A 16,416-nucleotide genomic window follows, 5' to 3' on the forward strand; every position below is an offset into this window, starting at 1 on the left:
TACAATACAATAGCACATTTATTATACATAAAATAAGGTATGTTGTGTGTAGTTTTAAGGCTTATTTAGTTGAAAAGTATATTATATGGAAACCCGGGAACGGATTATTCCCATTTTAATTGTTTTTGAGATACACACTTTGTGCCTTACACACTCTGTCTGGGAACCAATTAAGTTCGTAAGTTGAGGTCTCACTGTAGATGGATACCATTCACTTTCAATGTAGTGGTCCAATCTTTTTCTCCTCTTGCATCTTTTACAACTTTCACATAAAGATCATGATAATTTACTGCATCTACCGGGGGGGGGTGTCCACTGACGCCGGCCGCGGCCTGGCCAGGGCTAGAGCCGAGATGGGTCGGCGCTCGGGCGGCGGGATCGCCGCGACAAGTACGGTCGGCGCCGCTACCTTTTTGAGACAGTTCGTTCTGCTTCGGGGCGAGGTGGCAGGTGGGACGCGTCAGCGCCACAGACAGCCGCGGGGTCGGCTGCGCGTCGGCACGGAGAGCAGGGTAAGGCCGTGGAGAAGGCAACCGGTAGAACACCAGTGACCCAGACCTACGCCCGTCTGCCCCTAAATCAGATAATTTGCAAGTCATTTAGCACTGAGTCTCTATTCAACATTTTAATGTATTTTGACTTATGACCATATGGTACTAACAGAACACGGTCGTAAGTCGGATGTTACCTGTAAAATGTTTAAGTTATTAAAATAACTCACCATCTCTGCACTGTTAGGGTAATTCGCCATACAAACATCTCTAAACATCGCTCTGTAATCTTTGTTTACATTTTGAACTTCCTCGTATGTCATATCCTGCCTTCCTTTACACGATGTCGCACTTTTAGTACGTCACATCCTGTCACGTCATTGCTATGCACCGCATAAATACTCCTGCAGCCCGTTCAGCTCTCTCTCTCTCCATGCGCTCCCTCCTCCGCGACACTACAATGCCCGTGCTCTCCAAATTAAATCAACTTTCTGTTCAAGTCCTGGCTCCCTGATGATTTAACCATCGATCTCCATCAACACCCGTCGAAGCAATGAACCAAGGGCGAACGATAAAAAATAACCCAACAGCACTGTCAGGTCGACGCAAAAGAGTCAACTACCAGGGCATATATTGTAGAGTCTATATGATACCCATGATTTAGACGCATTGGTCGCACACTCCGGTCCTCAAGCGCTTTCCTGCCTATTTTTTTATCTCTCCCTGCTGCAAAACACCTGCTTCAAATGATCAGCTCATCAACAAGCCCTGCAGAGGCCCGATAACGGCCCTGGTCATTTCAATTAGCTGGACTTTGAGACCCATGGTCTAAATTTTCCCTCAGTGTGAGTGTGGATGATCGTCTGTGTGTGTCTTGTGATTGTCTGGCACCCGTTCAAGGTGTCCCGCACCTACTGCCTGAAGACAGCTGTGATACATCCCAGCTCCCTCTGCAACCATCGTGAGGATAAAGCAGATGGGAAAATGGATGGATGGATGAGAACAAGGCAATGAACTTTTGTTTAGGAAACCCAACATTACTGGACTGACACTGCTCTAGTGGCAAGTGTAAGTTAATGTGGAAGGCAGTTGAATTGTAACACGGCAGCCAACTCTCTAATCACAGTAAAATAATCAATTAAGGCCGGGCCAATTGGAGCAGTTGGAGCCAATTGGAGCAGCAAAATGACGTGAGCTGGAGAGTTGCTGGTCAAAGCACAATAATCACTTCCCTTCATACACACGTTCGTGGTCACACAGGGAAACTGGCAAAATGATTTCCCTCTGTCGTCGGCCGCCACATCCGACTGACAGTTCAGTTATTGATAGAGGAGTGTTTATGAGTATACCTTGATGTCCTGTATATTTAGGGGAAAAAACGTGTGAAATTATATTTAAACATCAAATTCCCCCCAAAATATGGGATTTATTTGACCCATTAACAGTACAGAATGTCAATATTTTCGTTCGGTGTTTTCCTTTTAAGGAATGGTAGTTGTAGGTATTACAGCCCGCCACTGAGAGGCGACATTTTTACCGTTTGAGAGTACAACAAAATGATAGCGAGGAAGAAGGAATGAACACATTAGCTTGACAACAGATCGGACGCGGTGGAGATTCTCTGTCCCCGGCGGTAATAAATGAAGAAGTTTTTCTTTTTTTACTCCTTGGTCAGTCGAGAAACCTCGGGAAGTGTAATTATGGTTTGATTCTCAAAATTGTGGAGGACAAGCTCACCGTCTGACAGGTGACTTTATTATTATTATTATTATTATTATTATTATTATTATTATTATTATTATTATTATTATTCGATTAACTCAATTTATTCATTTTTGGCACTGCTTTGACAGTTTATAAAAGTCAACTTTGTTAGCTTTAACACTCATTTATCTGCAAATGTGCCCTTATTTTTAATGACTTGCCGATTGAAACAAGCTGCGCGTGTACCATAAAACTACTACATGCTAAAACTCCAACTTCAAATGAGATCGAACAAGTTAAATTTCAGCCCCACTTTTCGGGTATTATTTTGGAAAAAAATGGACATATTGCTCACTGATAACATTCTCCGTGGCAGTCAAACACTTGTCACAAGTGAAATTTGCTGCAGATTTTGCGTTGTATGTGACAAAATATGCAGCCGGGTGACAGCCTGAGAAGTATGATAAACCAACGGTTAAATTTTCTTATCAGTGTCGTCGCACCCTTCCATAGTCGCTCGCCATGTTTCAGTCATGTGCCTGGTTCAAATGTTACCAACTTTTCTCCTAATTTGTTTTTAGCCAATGATGACTGTTGCGGTGCTGGGAGGGGGCATCGGGGGGTTGGCAGCATCTTACTATCTTTGCAAAAGCCCCCAGGTTGCTAAGGTAGCACACACATGCATTTCCAAGTTGCTACTCTTCTCCACTTTCCGACTTCCTTCCAAACATTGAGGGTGTTTGTGCTTTTCTTCCCAAGGTCATTTTAGTGGAGTCCAGCAATCGTTTTGGAGGTTGGCTATGGTCCACCAGGAGGTCTGATGGAGGGGTATTTGAACATGGACCCAGAGGGATTCGACCTGCAGGGGCAGTGGGACGAAATACTCTTAATATGGTAAGCTTCAATGTACTCATAAGAAGGAAATAATATGTGACTATTGAAATACATTGTTGAGTCCTTTGCAATTGGTCATTTCAGTCTCTTTACAGATGAAGATGAACCCAGAGATGCACTTTAAACGGAAAACAAATGCCCTTGGAGAAAAATGACAAATCCAAAGACAGTGTTACTGTTGAACATTACTCAAAGTAGTGTGTGTTTGTATAGGTGGAGGACCTTGGTCTTGCGGGAGAGATACTGCCTGTCACCTACAGTCATGATGCATCCAAAAACAGATATTTGTATGTCAACAAACAACTTCATAGGATGCCTTCAGGATTAAGGTAAACAATTTCTTTCAATAAAAGGTTCACATCTGTAAGGCACACAGCAAAATGCATCTCAATGAAAAGGTCATATCACATTTCTTAAAAAATAGCAAACTCCCCCGTTTATTTTACATTTTCAATTGATAGAAAACGTCTACACACCCCTGTTGAGACAAACAGAGATACCCCAGAAAATCCCTTATGCCGTGAGAATTCCACATACAATGATTAGAGTTGCAAATGCAGTGTGGCAGATGCTCAAACTGGTTCAACTCTGACCACAAAGCAACATTTTACATACCATGGAAAAGGTGAGAACCACTCACCCAGAGTGCTGCTCATTTTTTCCGATGTGTCGTTGATAGATTATACTAATACAGTGATACCTCAGTTTACAAACGCTTTAGCTCATGAACTTTTCGCCTTACGAACATTAAATTCGCGAACATAGTCTTGGCTAACGAACAAACCACACAGCGCCACGGCGCCTGGCGGACTAGTTTTCCACGCCCACTTTCTTTGAGTGCAGACATGGTTTGTTATCGAGTGTAGTACTTTTGCTATTATGGGACCGAAAAAGACCACACCACAGGCTGGTGTTAAGATGAAAAGGGCACAAAAGAAAATTATTGTCAAGCAGAAGAAGGAGATTAGCGAAAAAGACGAACTAGGTGTGCGTTTGTATGACTTAGCGTCCCAGTACCAGTATGCTAAGTCGACCATTGCTATGTGTGGCTAAGGGTGTTTCTGTGTTGTCTAAGCAACGGTCTCAGGCAATAGAAGAGTTTGAAAAACATCTGTTGATTTGGAGTGAGTGTGAGTGACGGGTACTATCACCGAGAAAGCACAGCAACTTCCCTCGGATATCATCAAGAGGCAACTCCATCAAAGACCACCACAAAGGGAAATAAAACGACTTTATTATATAGTACAATTTATTTCTTTAATTATAATACAACAGCACATTTATTATACATAAAATAAGGTACATTTTGTGTCATTTTAAGGCTTATTTTGTAGAAAAATGTTTTATGGGGACCTGGGAATGGATTATTCTCATTTTTAATTGTTTCTTATGAGACATAAATGTTCGGCAGACGAACTTTTCGCCTTACACACACTTTCTGGGAACCAATTAAGGTTGTGAGCTGAGGTTTCACTGTACTGTACTACATGAATTGAAATAAAGCTTTTGCACTACAATGAAATGTCGTCATAAAATGCATTACACCAAATATAATAACTTCCATTCTCCTTTCTGTTCTTTTTCTTTTCCAGTGGACTTCTTCGTACAGTGCCTCCTTTCTCACGCCCCCTGCTGTTCAGCATCGTCAATGAGATCTTTGTCAAGAAAAGCAAAGAGGAGGACGAATCCATCCATTCGTTTGTGTCTCGCAGGCTTGGAAAAGAGGTGAAGATAAAGGAGACACATCCAGACTTCATCCAACTTATTCCTATGCCGCATGAGCGCTTGGTAGAATTATGGGAGCAAATTCCGGTTTGAACCTGAACCAGTGTTTTGTTTACATTGTATCTGATTGCGCGACTCCACTCGCTCTGACAGTTGCAGATTGAGACAATGTGGAAATGCTCGTTGTCACATCCTAAAAGAAAACAAAAAACATTTAAATCCTCCTTCCGACTTAGCGAGTTCGGAAGACGACATCAAAAAGTAGCCAGTGACAACAGTGGCACATGTTTAAATGCAAAATCTCCTACAGGAAGTCGCTTCCATAATTGGTTGTCCATGAAGGGCCCCTGTAGTAGCCAAACAAGGCTGATGTGTCCTCTCCATGTCATTTGCCTTGGCATGACGTACCTGTATGCACAGAACCACTTGTACACACTAAGCACGCTTACAATTTGTCTTTCTTTTTATTTCGTGTTGTAGCTTGCAGATGTTGCCGTGGATAGCCTGTGTCGTGGGGTGTTTGCAGGGGATTGCCGGAAGTTGAGTGTGCGTTCCTGTTTTCCCATTCTCTACAATGCAGAACAGCACAGCGGTTCCCTGACACTCGGCATGCTGCTGGGCTCCGGTATTGCTACACTTTTAAATGTCTTTTTCATGTACATGCTTCGGAATTGGATGTTCAAGTTTTCTTGGCGTACTCCCGCAGGCCCCTCTCAAGTGGTTCCTCCTGGTCTTTTGAGCCAAAGATCTGTCAAAGAGTCGTGGGCCCAGTGGTCCCTCAGAAGGGGGTTGGAAGAACTCCCAGAGTCCATCACCGACTTTCTTCAAAGGAGCATCAGGGTCGAGCTACACAGAGACACTCCTGTAAAATGCATCAGTTATTCAGCTTCAGGATGGACGGTGAGAGAAGAAACACATTTCCTGTTGTTTCCTAGCTTCCTTTACTTTGCTCACCTAAGTTTGTACAAACCCCAATTCAAATGGAGTGCTGAAATTGTTTCAAATTTAAACGAGAAAAAAAAAACAATCTTTTCCAAATTCTTTTCAATAGACATTCAAGTAAATGCGTTACAAGGAACTGAGCGTGTGCTCATCACAACGTGTGTTTGTCTTCAGATCCATTTAGAGGATGGGACCATAACAGCTGACCATATCATCTCTGCTTTGCCTGCTCAAGGTCAGGCAGGACTTCAATGGACATATCATTTTAGAACCCCAATGCGGAGGAAGTGTTGCCGTGTAAAATCAACGTCTGAAATAATGTCTGCCTGGACGCCCGGGGCGTGCAAATTTTACGTCGGGCGTACAACTCACGAAGCCCAGGTGGCCGACAACTTCTCCAAGAAAAAAAAACAAAAATGAATTATTTTTTTTTCCAAATCAAACGTTTGCTTTCTTCAATAAAGCAAACGTTTGAACAAAGATTTCGAAATCAGAATACATTATTTCAATTTTGAAATCTTTGTTCGGTTTGGAAATTTGCATACTCGGCACGGCAGCCAATCAGAAGCCTGCTTCGTGCTTCCGTCTTTCCCGAGCGTTATAAGGTCGTGCATTTGCATATCATTTTCCAAAGTCGATGCACAGAACCTCAGCCCCAGAAGAAAGATTCAAAAGAAGCTACCAAAATCGGTTTGGAAATTTCGGTTTGTTTGGAAATTTGCATACTCGGCACGGCAGCCAATCAGAAGCCTGCTTCATGCTTCCGTCTTTCCCGAGCGTTATAAGGTCGTGCATTTGCATATCATTTTCCAAAGTCGATGGACAGAACCTCAGCCCCAGAAGAAAGATTCAAAAGAAGCTACCAAAATTTATGACGCTACAAAACGTAAACGTAAATCCCTTGTCCTTCAGAGTTTTGAAAGGCGCTTAGAAATTAATGTATCATTATTATTATTAGAAGCATCATGGAAAGAGGAGTTCACATGGGTTGTAGCAGACGAGGCAATGCAAACATTGCATTGTGCAACATGACAAACAGTGTATGGACAAATGACAACTGGAACAAAATCACCAGCAAGGGAGCATTTCTGGTAGGTACATCCTTAATTAAAAAAATCCTTAACACTTTGCAACAACTTAACACTTTTTTTTTGCGATTACTCGTCTTATTGTGTTTAAAGTAGCCACAAGGGGGCACAAGCCAGTGTCTTATTGTGCCGGTCCCAAGCCCGGATAAATACAGAGGGTTGTGTCAGGAAGGGCATCCGACGTAAAAAAATTTGCCAAAACAAATATGCGAATCAAACCTATGAATCCCTATACCGGATCGGTCGAGGCCCGGGTTAACAACGGCCGCCATTGGTACTGTTGACCTTCAGGGTGCCAGTGGAAAATGGACTACTGTTGGTCGAAGAAGGAGAGGAGGGAGGAAAAGAGAGAGATGGAACGCCAAGAGTATAGAACTAAGAGTAGGAACTTTGAATATAGGAACAATGACAGGTAAAGGTAGAGAGCTGGTTGACATGATGCAGAGAAGGAAGGTAGCCATACTGTGTGTCCAGGAGACCAGGTGGAAAGGGAGCAAGGCTAGAAGCTTAGGGTCAGGGTTTAAGTTGTTCTATCATGGTGAAGACAGAAAGAGAAATGGAGTTGGGGTTATCTTAAAAGAGGAGTTTGTTAGGAATGTCTTAGAGTAAAAAGAGTATCAGATAGAATCATGAGTCTGAAGCTAGAAATTGAAGGTGTGATGTTCAATGTTGTTTGTGGGTATGCCCCACAAGTAGGATGTGAGCTGGCGGAGAAAGAGGAATTTTGGTTGGACTTTGATGAAGTCATACAGAACATCCCGAGAAGTGAGAGCGTTGTAATTGGTGGAGACTTTAATGGACATGTTGGCGCAGGAAACAAAGATGATGAGGAGGTTATGGGTAGGTTTGGACTCCAGATGAGGAACGCTAAAGGACAGATGGTGGTTGACTTTGCTAAGAGAATGCAAATGGCTATTGTGAATACTTTCTTTCAGAAGAGACAGGAGCATAGGGTGACCTATAAGAGTGGAGGCAGAAGTACACAGGTAGACTACATTTTGTGTCAACGGCGCCATCTAAAGGAAATCAGTGACTGCAAAGTAGTGGTTGGTGAGAGTGTAGCCAGATAGCATAGGTTGGTGGTGTGTAGGATGACGCTGGCAGTGAGGAAGATGAAGAAGCCAAAGGCTGACGTGAGGACAAAATGGTGGAAGTTGAAAAAGGAAGAGTGTTGCATGACATTTAGGAAGGAGGTAAGACAAGCACTGGGTGGGCAAGAGGTCCTTCCAGATGACTGGCAAACTACAGCGAACATAATCAGAGACACGGGTCGGAAAGTACTTGGTGTATCGAGTGGAAGAAAGGTAGATAAGGAGACTTGGTGGTGGAATGGGGAGGTGCAGGAGTGTATACAGAGAAAGAGGTTAGCAAAGAAGAAGTGGGACACTGAGAGGACGAACGAGAGTAGACAGCAGTACAAGGAGATGCAGCGCACGGTTAAAGTAAAGGTGGCAAAGGCCAAACAAGAGGCCTATGATGACTTATATGCTCGGCTGGACAGCAAGGAAGGTGAGACTGATCTTTACAGGCTGGCGAGACAGAGAGACAAAGATGGTAAGGACCTGCAGCAGGTTCGGGTGATTAAGGATGGAGATGGCAATGTATTAACAGGTGCCAGTAGTGTGATGGCAAGATGGAAAGAGTACTTTGAAGAATTGATGAATGAGGAAAATGAGAAGGAACAAAGAGTAGAAGACGTGACTGTTGTGGACCAAGACGTAGCAAGCATTAGCAAGGATGAAGTGAGGAGGGCGTTGAAGAGGATGAAGGGGGGAAAGGCACTCGGGCCTGATGATTTACCAATCAAGGTATGGAAGTGTCTTGGAGAGGTTGTTCCTGACTGGGTTATTCAACAAGATCTTCGATGGTGAACAGATGCCTGAAGAATGGAGACGAAGTGTACTCGTGCCCATTTTTAAGAACAAAGGAGATGTGCAGAGTTGTACTAATTACAGAGGAATAAAGTTGATGAGCCATACAATGAAACTCTGGGAAAGTTGAAGCTAGACTAAGAGCAGAAGTGAACATTTGTGAGCAGCAGTATGGCTTCATGCCAAAAAAAGACTACAACAGGTGCAATGTTTGCTTTAAGAATGCTGATAGAGAAGTACAGAGAAGGTCAGAAGGAATTGCATTGTGTCTTTCTAGATCTGGAGAAAGCTATCAGGGTGCCCAGAGAAGAGCTGTGGCATTGCATGAGGACGTCTGGAGTGACGGAAAAGTATGTTAGAGTGGTACAAGACATGTATCATGACTGTAAGACAGTTTTGAGGTGTGCTGTCGGTATGACTGAGGAATTCAAGGTGGAGGTGGGAGTCCACCAGGGGTCAGCTCTGAGCCCCTTCTTGTTTGCTATGGTGATGGACAGGCTGACAGATGATATTAGACAAGAATCTCCTTGGACCATGATGTTTGCAGATGACATTGTGATCTGTAGCGAGAACAGGGAACAGGTGGTGGAGAAACTAGAGCTGTGGAGATATGCCCTGGAAAGGTGAGGAATGAAGATCAGTCGCAGCAAGACGGAATATATGTGTGTGAATGAGAGGGATCCAAGTGCAAGAGTGATGCTACAGGGAGAAGAGATAAAGAAGGTGGAGGATTTTTAAGTACTTGGGGTCAACTGTCCAGAGCAATGGAGAGTGTGGAAAAGAGGTGAAGAAGCGTGTCAGGCAGGCTGGAGCGGCTGGAGAAAAATGTCAGGTGTGTGGTGTGATCGAAGAGTTTCAGCTAGGATATAAGGAAAAGTGTATAAAACCGTGGTGAGACCAGCCATGATGTTTGGACTGGAGACGGTGCCGCTGAAGAAAAGACAGGAAGCAGAGCTGGAGGTAGCAGAGCTGAAGATGTTGAGGTTTTCTTTGGGAGTGACCAGGTTGGATAGGATCAGGAATGAGTACATTAGAGGGACAACTCATATTAGAGGCTTCGGAGAGAAAGTCAGAGAGGCCAGACTGAGATGGTTTGGACATGTCCAGAGGAGAGAGAGTGACTATATCGGGAGAAGGATGCTGAGTCTTGAACTGCCAGGCAGGAGACCGAGAGGAACACCGAAGAGGTTTATGGAAGATAGCTGGTGTGAGAGAAGAGGATGCACAAAACCGGGATAGACGGAGGACATTGATTCGCTGTGGCGACCCCTGAGGGGAAAAGCCGAAAGGAAAAGAAGAAGAAGACTCGTCTTATTGTGTTTGAATTTGTGAAAAATGGGGCAGGCAACTTTTCAGAGTCGTCTGCCTTGGTGTCCGCTAACCTTTTGTCATGAGTTTCAGACACTGGTAAAATGTAACTAAAAACTGTCAACAGAGAAAAACTCCACCTTGATACAGAATAATCTTGCACATTAAAAAAACAATCACAGATCTTTATTCCACATGCTAAGCAGAATGATGGGGAGTCACACATCCCAAGATTGTTGTTAGACAAAGATTGGTAACAAACTCGAGAAAGAAGCTTTTATATTTAAAAAAGTCAGATTTTCTTTTTATTACAATTTCAATTACTTCAAGAAAAGACATTCTCGGTTTAAAGGTGTGTGTATATGTTTGTTTGTGTGTATGTGTGTGTTTGTGTGGCATTCTCAGCCCTCTCATCTGTCCTGCCGTCGTCCTGTCAGCCGCTCATCCAGAAGCTGCAGGACATCTCCTGTGTCACCGTCGCTGTCGTAAATCTGCAGTATGAAGGCTCCGTACTTCCCGTGACAGTGAGTACGGCATTAATACACATGTAAAAGTGCACTCACACAGTGCACAATGACAAGCGTGCGCGTTGGTCTCTCGTCAGGGATTTGGACACTTGGTTCCATCCTCAGAGGATCAAGGTTTACTTGGTGTGGTCTACGATTCTGTCCCCTTCCCTCAACACAACAGATCTGAAGGACCCACAACGAGATTGACGGTAACGCTGCTCTGGAGTGTTGCCTGAGGAGAGTCTCGGATTGGCGCTCCCTAACCTGCTCCCTTTGCTTGGATATCCCCCACCAGTGCACTCCTTGGTTTTTGACCACTATTACTATCATGACAGTTACATTTTCTCTCAAGGCACACAAAAGCATATTTCTAAATAGTGTGGTTGTTTGAAATTTCCTAGGTTGAGGCAATTGCTTTCCAATTCCGGATTGACCCATATAACCAACTGGCATGTGCCTTCTCATCTCCGATTGCCAGAAAGCTATGGAGAGCCCAACGTCTTCCGTCACTGTTTTTGTATTGGTTTGATTCTTCCAACTTTGTGGCCCTGGTGTTATCTAGGTGATGATGGGGGGTGCCTGGTTCCAAGAAGTCTTTGGCTCCCCAGCTGTAGTAACACAGGAGGAGCTTTTGGAGCGAGCCACTGAGGCGGTGCGCCTTCACCTGGGAGTCACCTCCAAGCCCAGCTGGAGTTGGGTTGCTTTGCACAAGGTTGGGTGGTACCTTGACTTCATGGGTGTTCCTCAATTTCTACTTTTTGAAATTGTGTGTTGTTTCTTTTCCCTCAGTTTTACAATGTCTAGTTTTTTTTTTAATTGTGTGTGTTTTTTTTTTTCCTCAGTTTTATGTCTTCCTACATCAATCAATTTTCATGTTTGTCTCATCAGGATTGTATACCTCAGTATTATGAGGGCCACTTTCGTAGAGTTGGTACGTATGAGCTCACTTTGGATTATGCTCCACTTTGTAGTGTTTTTATGTGGACGCGTTGTCATTTTAGAGAACATGAGGAGCTTCATAAAGAACAACAGCCTTCAACTTTCGCTGACCGGCTCTTCCTATGATGGCGTGGCCGTCAATGATGTCATCTATAGCGCAAGGACAGCTGTAAAAGAATTATTGGGAAAGGGAATTTAAGGGTGATGCAATAACTTGACCATGTCATCAAATTTTTAACTGTACATTAGTGTTGGGAAGAAGATAAGTTTGACCTATCAGGATATTATAGACACAAGGTAATTTACAATGCATCTTTGAAGACCTCTCAATCTTGGATGCGGGTGGACAATGCACTTCAGGAATCGCGGCTCATTTGTGTGGGAAAGCTGCTTTCAAACAGGTGGAGAGGAAGCCAAAAGTGTCCTGTAATTCTTGGCATCATCAAAGCATGTTACAGATATGATTGGACACCAGGGAGCTCTTGTGGTAGTGTGCAAAATCACGCCTCCTTTTTGAGCAGGGTGTAACTTTCACAAGAAAATGAATTAAGTGAAGCAAAGTCAAGAGAAGTGGCCGAATACGGCATTTTCTGACCTGAGCTGTGAATAAAGTTATGAATGTCCAACTTGGATTACATTGTGTGTCGAAAAATGTGAGAGCGGTAGAGGATACAAAAGAGAAGAACAGGGCCATCATAAAGATTTTACTTTATTCAAAAGGGGAGATGGGGGGGGGGTGCATCATAGTCCATTTGCGGCAAGATGTCAGCGGTGTATCTATCTCAGGCCCAGCTTCTTCTTCTCTCTCTGCTTTTTTCGTACAACCTCCATGTTGCGGTCCTTCCACATGCTTTTTCTCAGTTTGATGGGACGGCTGCCGACATATTTCCCTGCAATGAGACAAAGACATTACAATTATACACACAAGATGAAGTCCCAAATTTGGGGTTTATGCAAAGATGTCCCAATCACATATTTTTCTACTCAAGTCATACGAGTCGATATGAAGCATTTGCTAGTACAGAGTTATCATACCTCTGCGACGAAACGAAGACCACATTCAAATCTTCCATTTGCTTATTTTACCGGTAGTTGAATGTGTGTTGCACTAAACGCTTCCGTTTATCACACTGTTCTATCAATTATGTGATCGGCCTCAATGTTCAATCATGTCATTTGGACCCGGATAATCTCAGTTTTAAGTGTGAAATAACAAATGTGGCTGTAAAGTTGATATATATATTTATACACACGCACCGTTCATTTCCCTCATGGCTCGCACGTAATCATTTGGATCTTTGAAGCTGACAAAGCCGTAGCCTTTTGTTTTTCCTGTGCGCTTGTCTCTCACCACCTAAGAGTGACAAAGTTAGCACAACTGTGAAAATTGGACAGAAATGTTTCATTGATACACTAGAGTGAGCCCTTATTGAGCTTACACTTTCCTCTCCAAACCCATGAAATATGCCCTTCCCTAACACTGATGAGAAGGTTTTTTCAGCCGTCATCTGTACAAATTTGAAGGTTTCGGACGTTTCGCCTCCTATCCAAGAGGCAAAACCTTCAAATTTGTACAGATGACGGCTGAAGAAACCTTCTCACCGATGGACCACTCCTGTACGACTGAGCGCTTACACAGACGCTTCCCTAACACTGTATCAAAATGAACACACACACAAAAACAGGTCAGCAGCAATCAATCGGAAGAAATTTGTTTACCATGTCAAGTTAAAAAGTTAAAATGCTGCTTTTTGACATCTTGAATAGTGGCGAATATTGAAACTATCTATTAGAAAACAGACAAGTCAAAATCTATTATTTATGACCAACAATAAAAGCTTAGAAAGGATGCACCTGACACACGCACACACACTTAAGACTTATAAACGTATTGCATTTGTTTAAAAACAAACACACTGCAGAGGACTGAATGACTACCATAAGGGGTACACCCCCCCCCCCCCAAAGTCTTTGAAGGACGAGGTAAAGTAGTTTGTTTTAGTTGCGTCCTGAAGGTTTTGAATTCAGATCAATGTTAGATAAAGTTCAAAAGTCCAGATTTTAATTCTTGCCATTTACCATCTAAATTGGTGGTTCTTAACCTGGGTTCGAACGGTGAGTCGGTCTCAGGGGTTCGCCACAGAGGTCCACCCCCTCAGTCTCGACTGGAGTTAGTAGGCACAGTCATTGGAAGAAGGCTTCGGTGAATGAGCACATGAAACTGGTGGAGTTCGGTGCCTCCAAAAAGATTAAGAACCACTGATCGAAATGAATGAGAATTGATTTTACCAGAAAATATTTGATGCTAGAATACCGTGAAATAAAAGTAGTAATCCTAAACTTTTGTCAGATACCCGTCAAGCGGCCACCTACAACAACAACACCGACCTCCAAGAGTACACAGACTCTGTTACCTCCTACATGAGGAAGTGCATGGATGACGTGACTGTCACCAGATCTGTCACCATCCTGGCCAACCAGAAGCCATGGCTGACGGGTGAAGTCCACAAGCTCCTCAGGGCTCGGAACGCTGCCTACAAAGCTGGCGATGAGCTGGGCCTGAGGACAGCCAGGGCCAACCTGTCACGTGGCATCAGGATGGCCAAGAGACAGCACTCCAGGAGGATCGCCAACCACTTCAAAGACAGCAGTGACACCAGGAACCTGTGGCGTGGGATACAGACCATCACAGACTACAAGCCCACTCCACAGACCTGCGAGAACTCCACCACTCTGCTGAACCAGCTGAACGACTTCTTCGTCCGCTTTGAGGCAGACAACAGCACTCCAGCACAGAAGACCCCACCACCTCCCGGCGAACAGGTGCTGACACTGTCCCAGGACAGCGTGAGGCGATCCCTCAGAGGGACCAACGCACGAAAAGCCCCGGGTCCCGACGGCATTCCTGGCCGTGTTCTGAGAGACTGCGCTGTGGAGCTCACAGATGTCTTCACGGACATCTTCAACACCTCCCTGAGCCAGGCTGTTGTGCCCACGTGCCTCAAAGCCACCACCATTATCCCGGTCCCGAAGAAGTCGTCCCCCACCTGCCACAATGACTACCGCCCGGTCGCACTCACTCCCATCCTCATGAAGTGCTTCGAGCGGCTAGTTATGAACCACATCAAGGCTGCCCTCCCCCCCACCCATGACCCCTTCCAATTTGCATATCGGCCCAACCGCTCGACCGATGATGCCATCTCCACTGCTCTCCACACAGCGCTCACCCACCTGGAGACCAGAGACTCCTACGTCAGAATGCTGTTCATCGACTTCAGCTCAGCATTCAACACAATCATCCCCCAACAGCTTACCAATAAACTGAGCAAACTGGGGATCAGCACCTCCCTGTGCAACTGGCTGCTGGACTTCCTGACGGGGAGACCACAGGCAGTCAGAGTTGGCGACAACACTTCCAGCACCATCACGCTGAACACAGGGGCCCCCCAGGGGTGTGTGCTGAGCCCCCTCCTCTTCACTCTGCTCACGCACGACTGCTCACCATCATCACCCAGCTCCAACCTCTTCATAAAGTTTGCGGATGACACGACTGTGGTGGGCCTCATCAACAACGACGAGGAGACAGCCTACAGGGACGAGGTCAGCCGCCTGGCCACGTGGTGCTCCGTCTGAATGTGGAGAAGACGAAAGAGATTGTTGTGGACTTCAGGAGAGTGCGCCCCCAGCATGCTCCACTAACCATCGACGGTGCTGCAGTGGAGAGAGTGAGCAGCAACAAGTTCCTGGGAGTGCACATATCCGATGACCTGTCCTGGAGCCACAACACGGCATCAATGGCCAAGAGAGCCCACCAGCGCCTGTACTTCCTCCGCAAGCTCAAAAGAGTTGGAGCCCCGACCCCCATCACGACCTCCTTCTACCGCGGTACCATAGAGAGCATCCTGACCAGCTGTATCACTGTGTGGTACGGCGCCTGCACCGTGTCCTGCCGTAAGACTCTGCAGCGCATCGTGAGGACAGCTGAGAAGATCATCGGTGTCTCTCTCCCCCCCCTTCAGGACATCTACAACAACACCCGCCTCACCCGCAGAGCCATCCGGATCGCTGGCGATCCCACCCACCCCTCCCACAGCCTCTTCAGCCTGCTGCCATCGGGTCGGAGACTGCGGAGTCTCCGAGCCAAGACCAGCAGGCTCAAGGACAGTTTCTGCCACCAGGCAGTCCGGAGACTCAACTCCCTCCCAGCCCTGCCCAGCCTGCCCCTTCCCACTGCCACACTCACACGCTACATGCTGTACGATCATCCTGAACTCTATTTTTTTTGTTATTTCTCATTAGACAAGACCTCACTTCAACCCTTTCTAGTTGTTTGTTTTGCAATTACGACATTACGTCACTTTATGTACGTCACTTCCTCACTTTACATATGTCACTACCTCACTTTACATACGTCACTACCTCACTTTCCATACGACACTACCTCACTTTACATACAGAAATTACATGTATTGTCTGTTGTCAATTGTATGTCTTTTTTAGCCACGTTATAAGTGCCTTGCATGTCTTGCACGCTGGGTCCGAGAGGACATTAATTTCATCTGTGCTGTATGTCATGCATATTAGCATATTGGACAATAAAGCTGACTTTGACTTTGACTTGACTTCCATCTTAAGCTCTACAACAATAAAGGAATTGACCTTGCCATTCCAATGTCTTTTGGATTAAAACCAAAGTAAACTAAAAGGACAACCGACCTCCGGACACAATGTGTCCATAATTTGTAAAATAGCTTCAAATGACTTCTACTGAGCGCATTTTACAAAGATTCCACCGCATGTAGCTATATTTTACCTTTTAAGACTCACGCTGAATATTCAGGAAGTCTTGTTTTTGAGTTGATGACGATGCCTGACGTGACGTCACGTCTGGAACGCCCCTGACTGACAAAGCGACACCAAATGCATTTTGTGCATGCTTTTTCGT

General features: G+C 44.9%; 2 protein-coding genes across 4 annotated transcripts in view; one reads left to right on the forward strand and one right to left on the reverse strand.

Moving 5' to 3' along the window:
* The first annotated feature begins 2,068 nt into the window (after nt 1-2,068).
* ppox (protoporphyrinogen oxidase) lies at nt 2,069-12,103 on the forward strand. Of its 3 annotated transcripts, none has more exons than XM_088998141.1 (13): nt 2,069-2,238; nt 2,777-2,863; nt 2,955-3,089; nt 3,303-3,418; nt 4,682-4,814; nt 5,295-5,439; nt 5,521-5,714; nt 5,931-5,991; nt 10,429-10,547; nt 10,628-10,741; nt 11,095-11,298; nt 11,375-11,463; nt 11,534-11,674. In XM_088998141.1, exons 2-12 carry the CDS (start codon nt 2,780-2,782, stop codon nt 11,441-11,443), a joined length of 1,374 nt encoding a protein of 457 aa, XP_088854267.1. In that variant the 5' UTR covers nt 2,069-2,238; nt 2,777-2,779; the 3' UTR covers nt 11,444-11,463; nt 11,534-11,674. The 3 variants fall into 3 exon arrangements, with proteins under 3 accessions (XP_088854267.1, XP_088854268.1, XP_088854265.1); XM_088998142.1 differs by having other exon boundaries at nt 11,095-11,244; XM_088998139.1 differs by having other exon boundaries at nt 2,070-2,238; nt 11,095-11,244; nt 11,421-11,463; nt 11,534-12,103.
* A 59-nt stretch (nt 12,104-12,162) lies between these two features.
* The window catches only part of rbm42 (RNA binding motif protein 42), a 23,774-nt gene continuing 19,520 nt past the window's right edge, over nt 12,163-16,416 (reverse strand). Inside the window, exons 11-12 of the mRNA XM_088998143.1 lie at nt 12,729-12,825; nt 12,163-12,361 (exon numbers count right to left, since the gene is read on the reverse strand). Of these exons, the coding sequence (XP_088854269.1) occupies nt 12,249-12,361; nt 12,729-12,825 (210 nt within the window). The 3' untranslated portion in view covers nt 12,163-12,248. The remainder of the gene's footprint in view (nt 12,362-12,728; nt 12,826-16,416) is intronic.

Source organism: Hippocampus bargibanti, linkage group LG06 (genome assembly GCF_051943395.1).
Source record: "Hippocampus bargibanti isolate YZ-2025 linkage group LG06, ASM5194339v1, whole genome shotgun sequence".
In the NCBI taxonomy this organism is placed as follows: Eukaryota; Metazoa; Chordata; class Actinopteri; order Syngnathiformes; family Syngnathidae; genus Hippocampus; species Hippocampus bargibanti.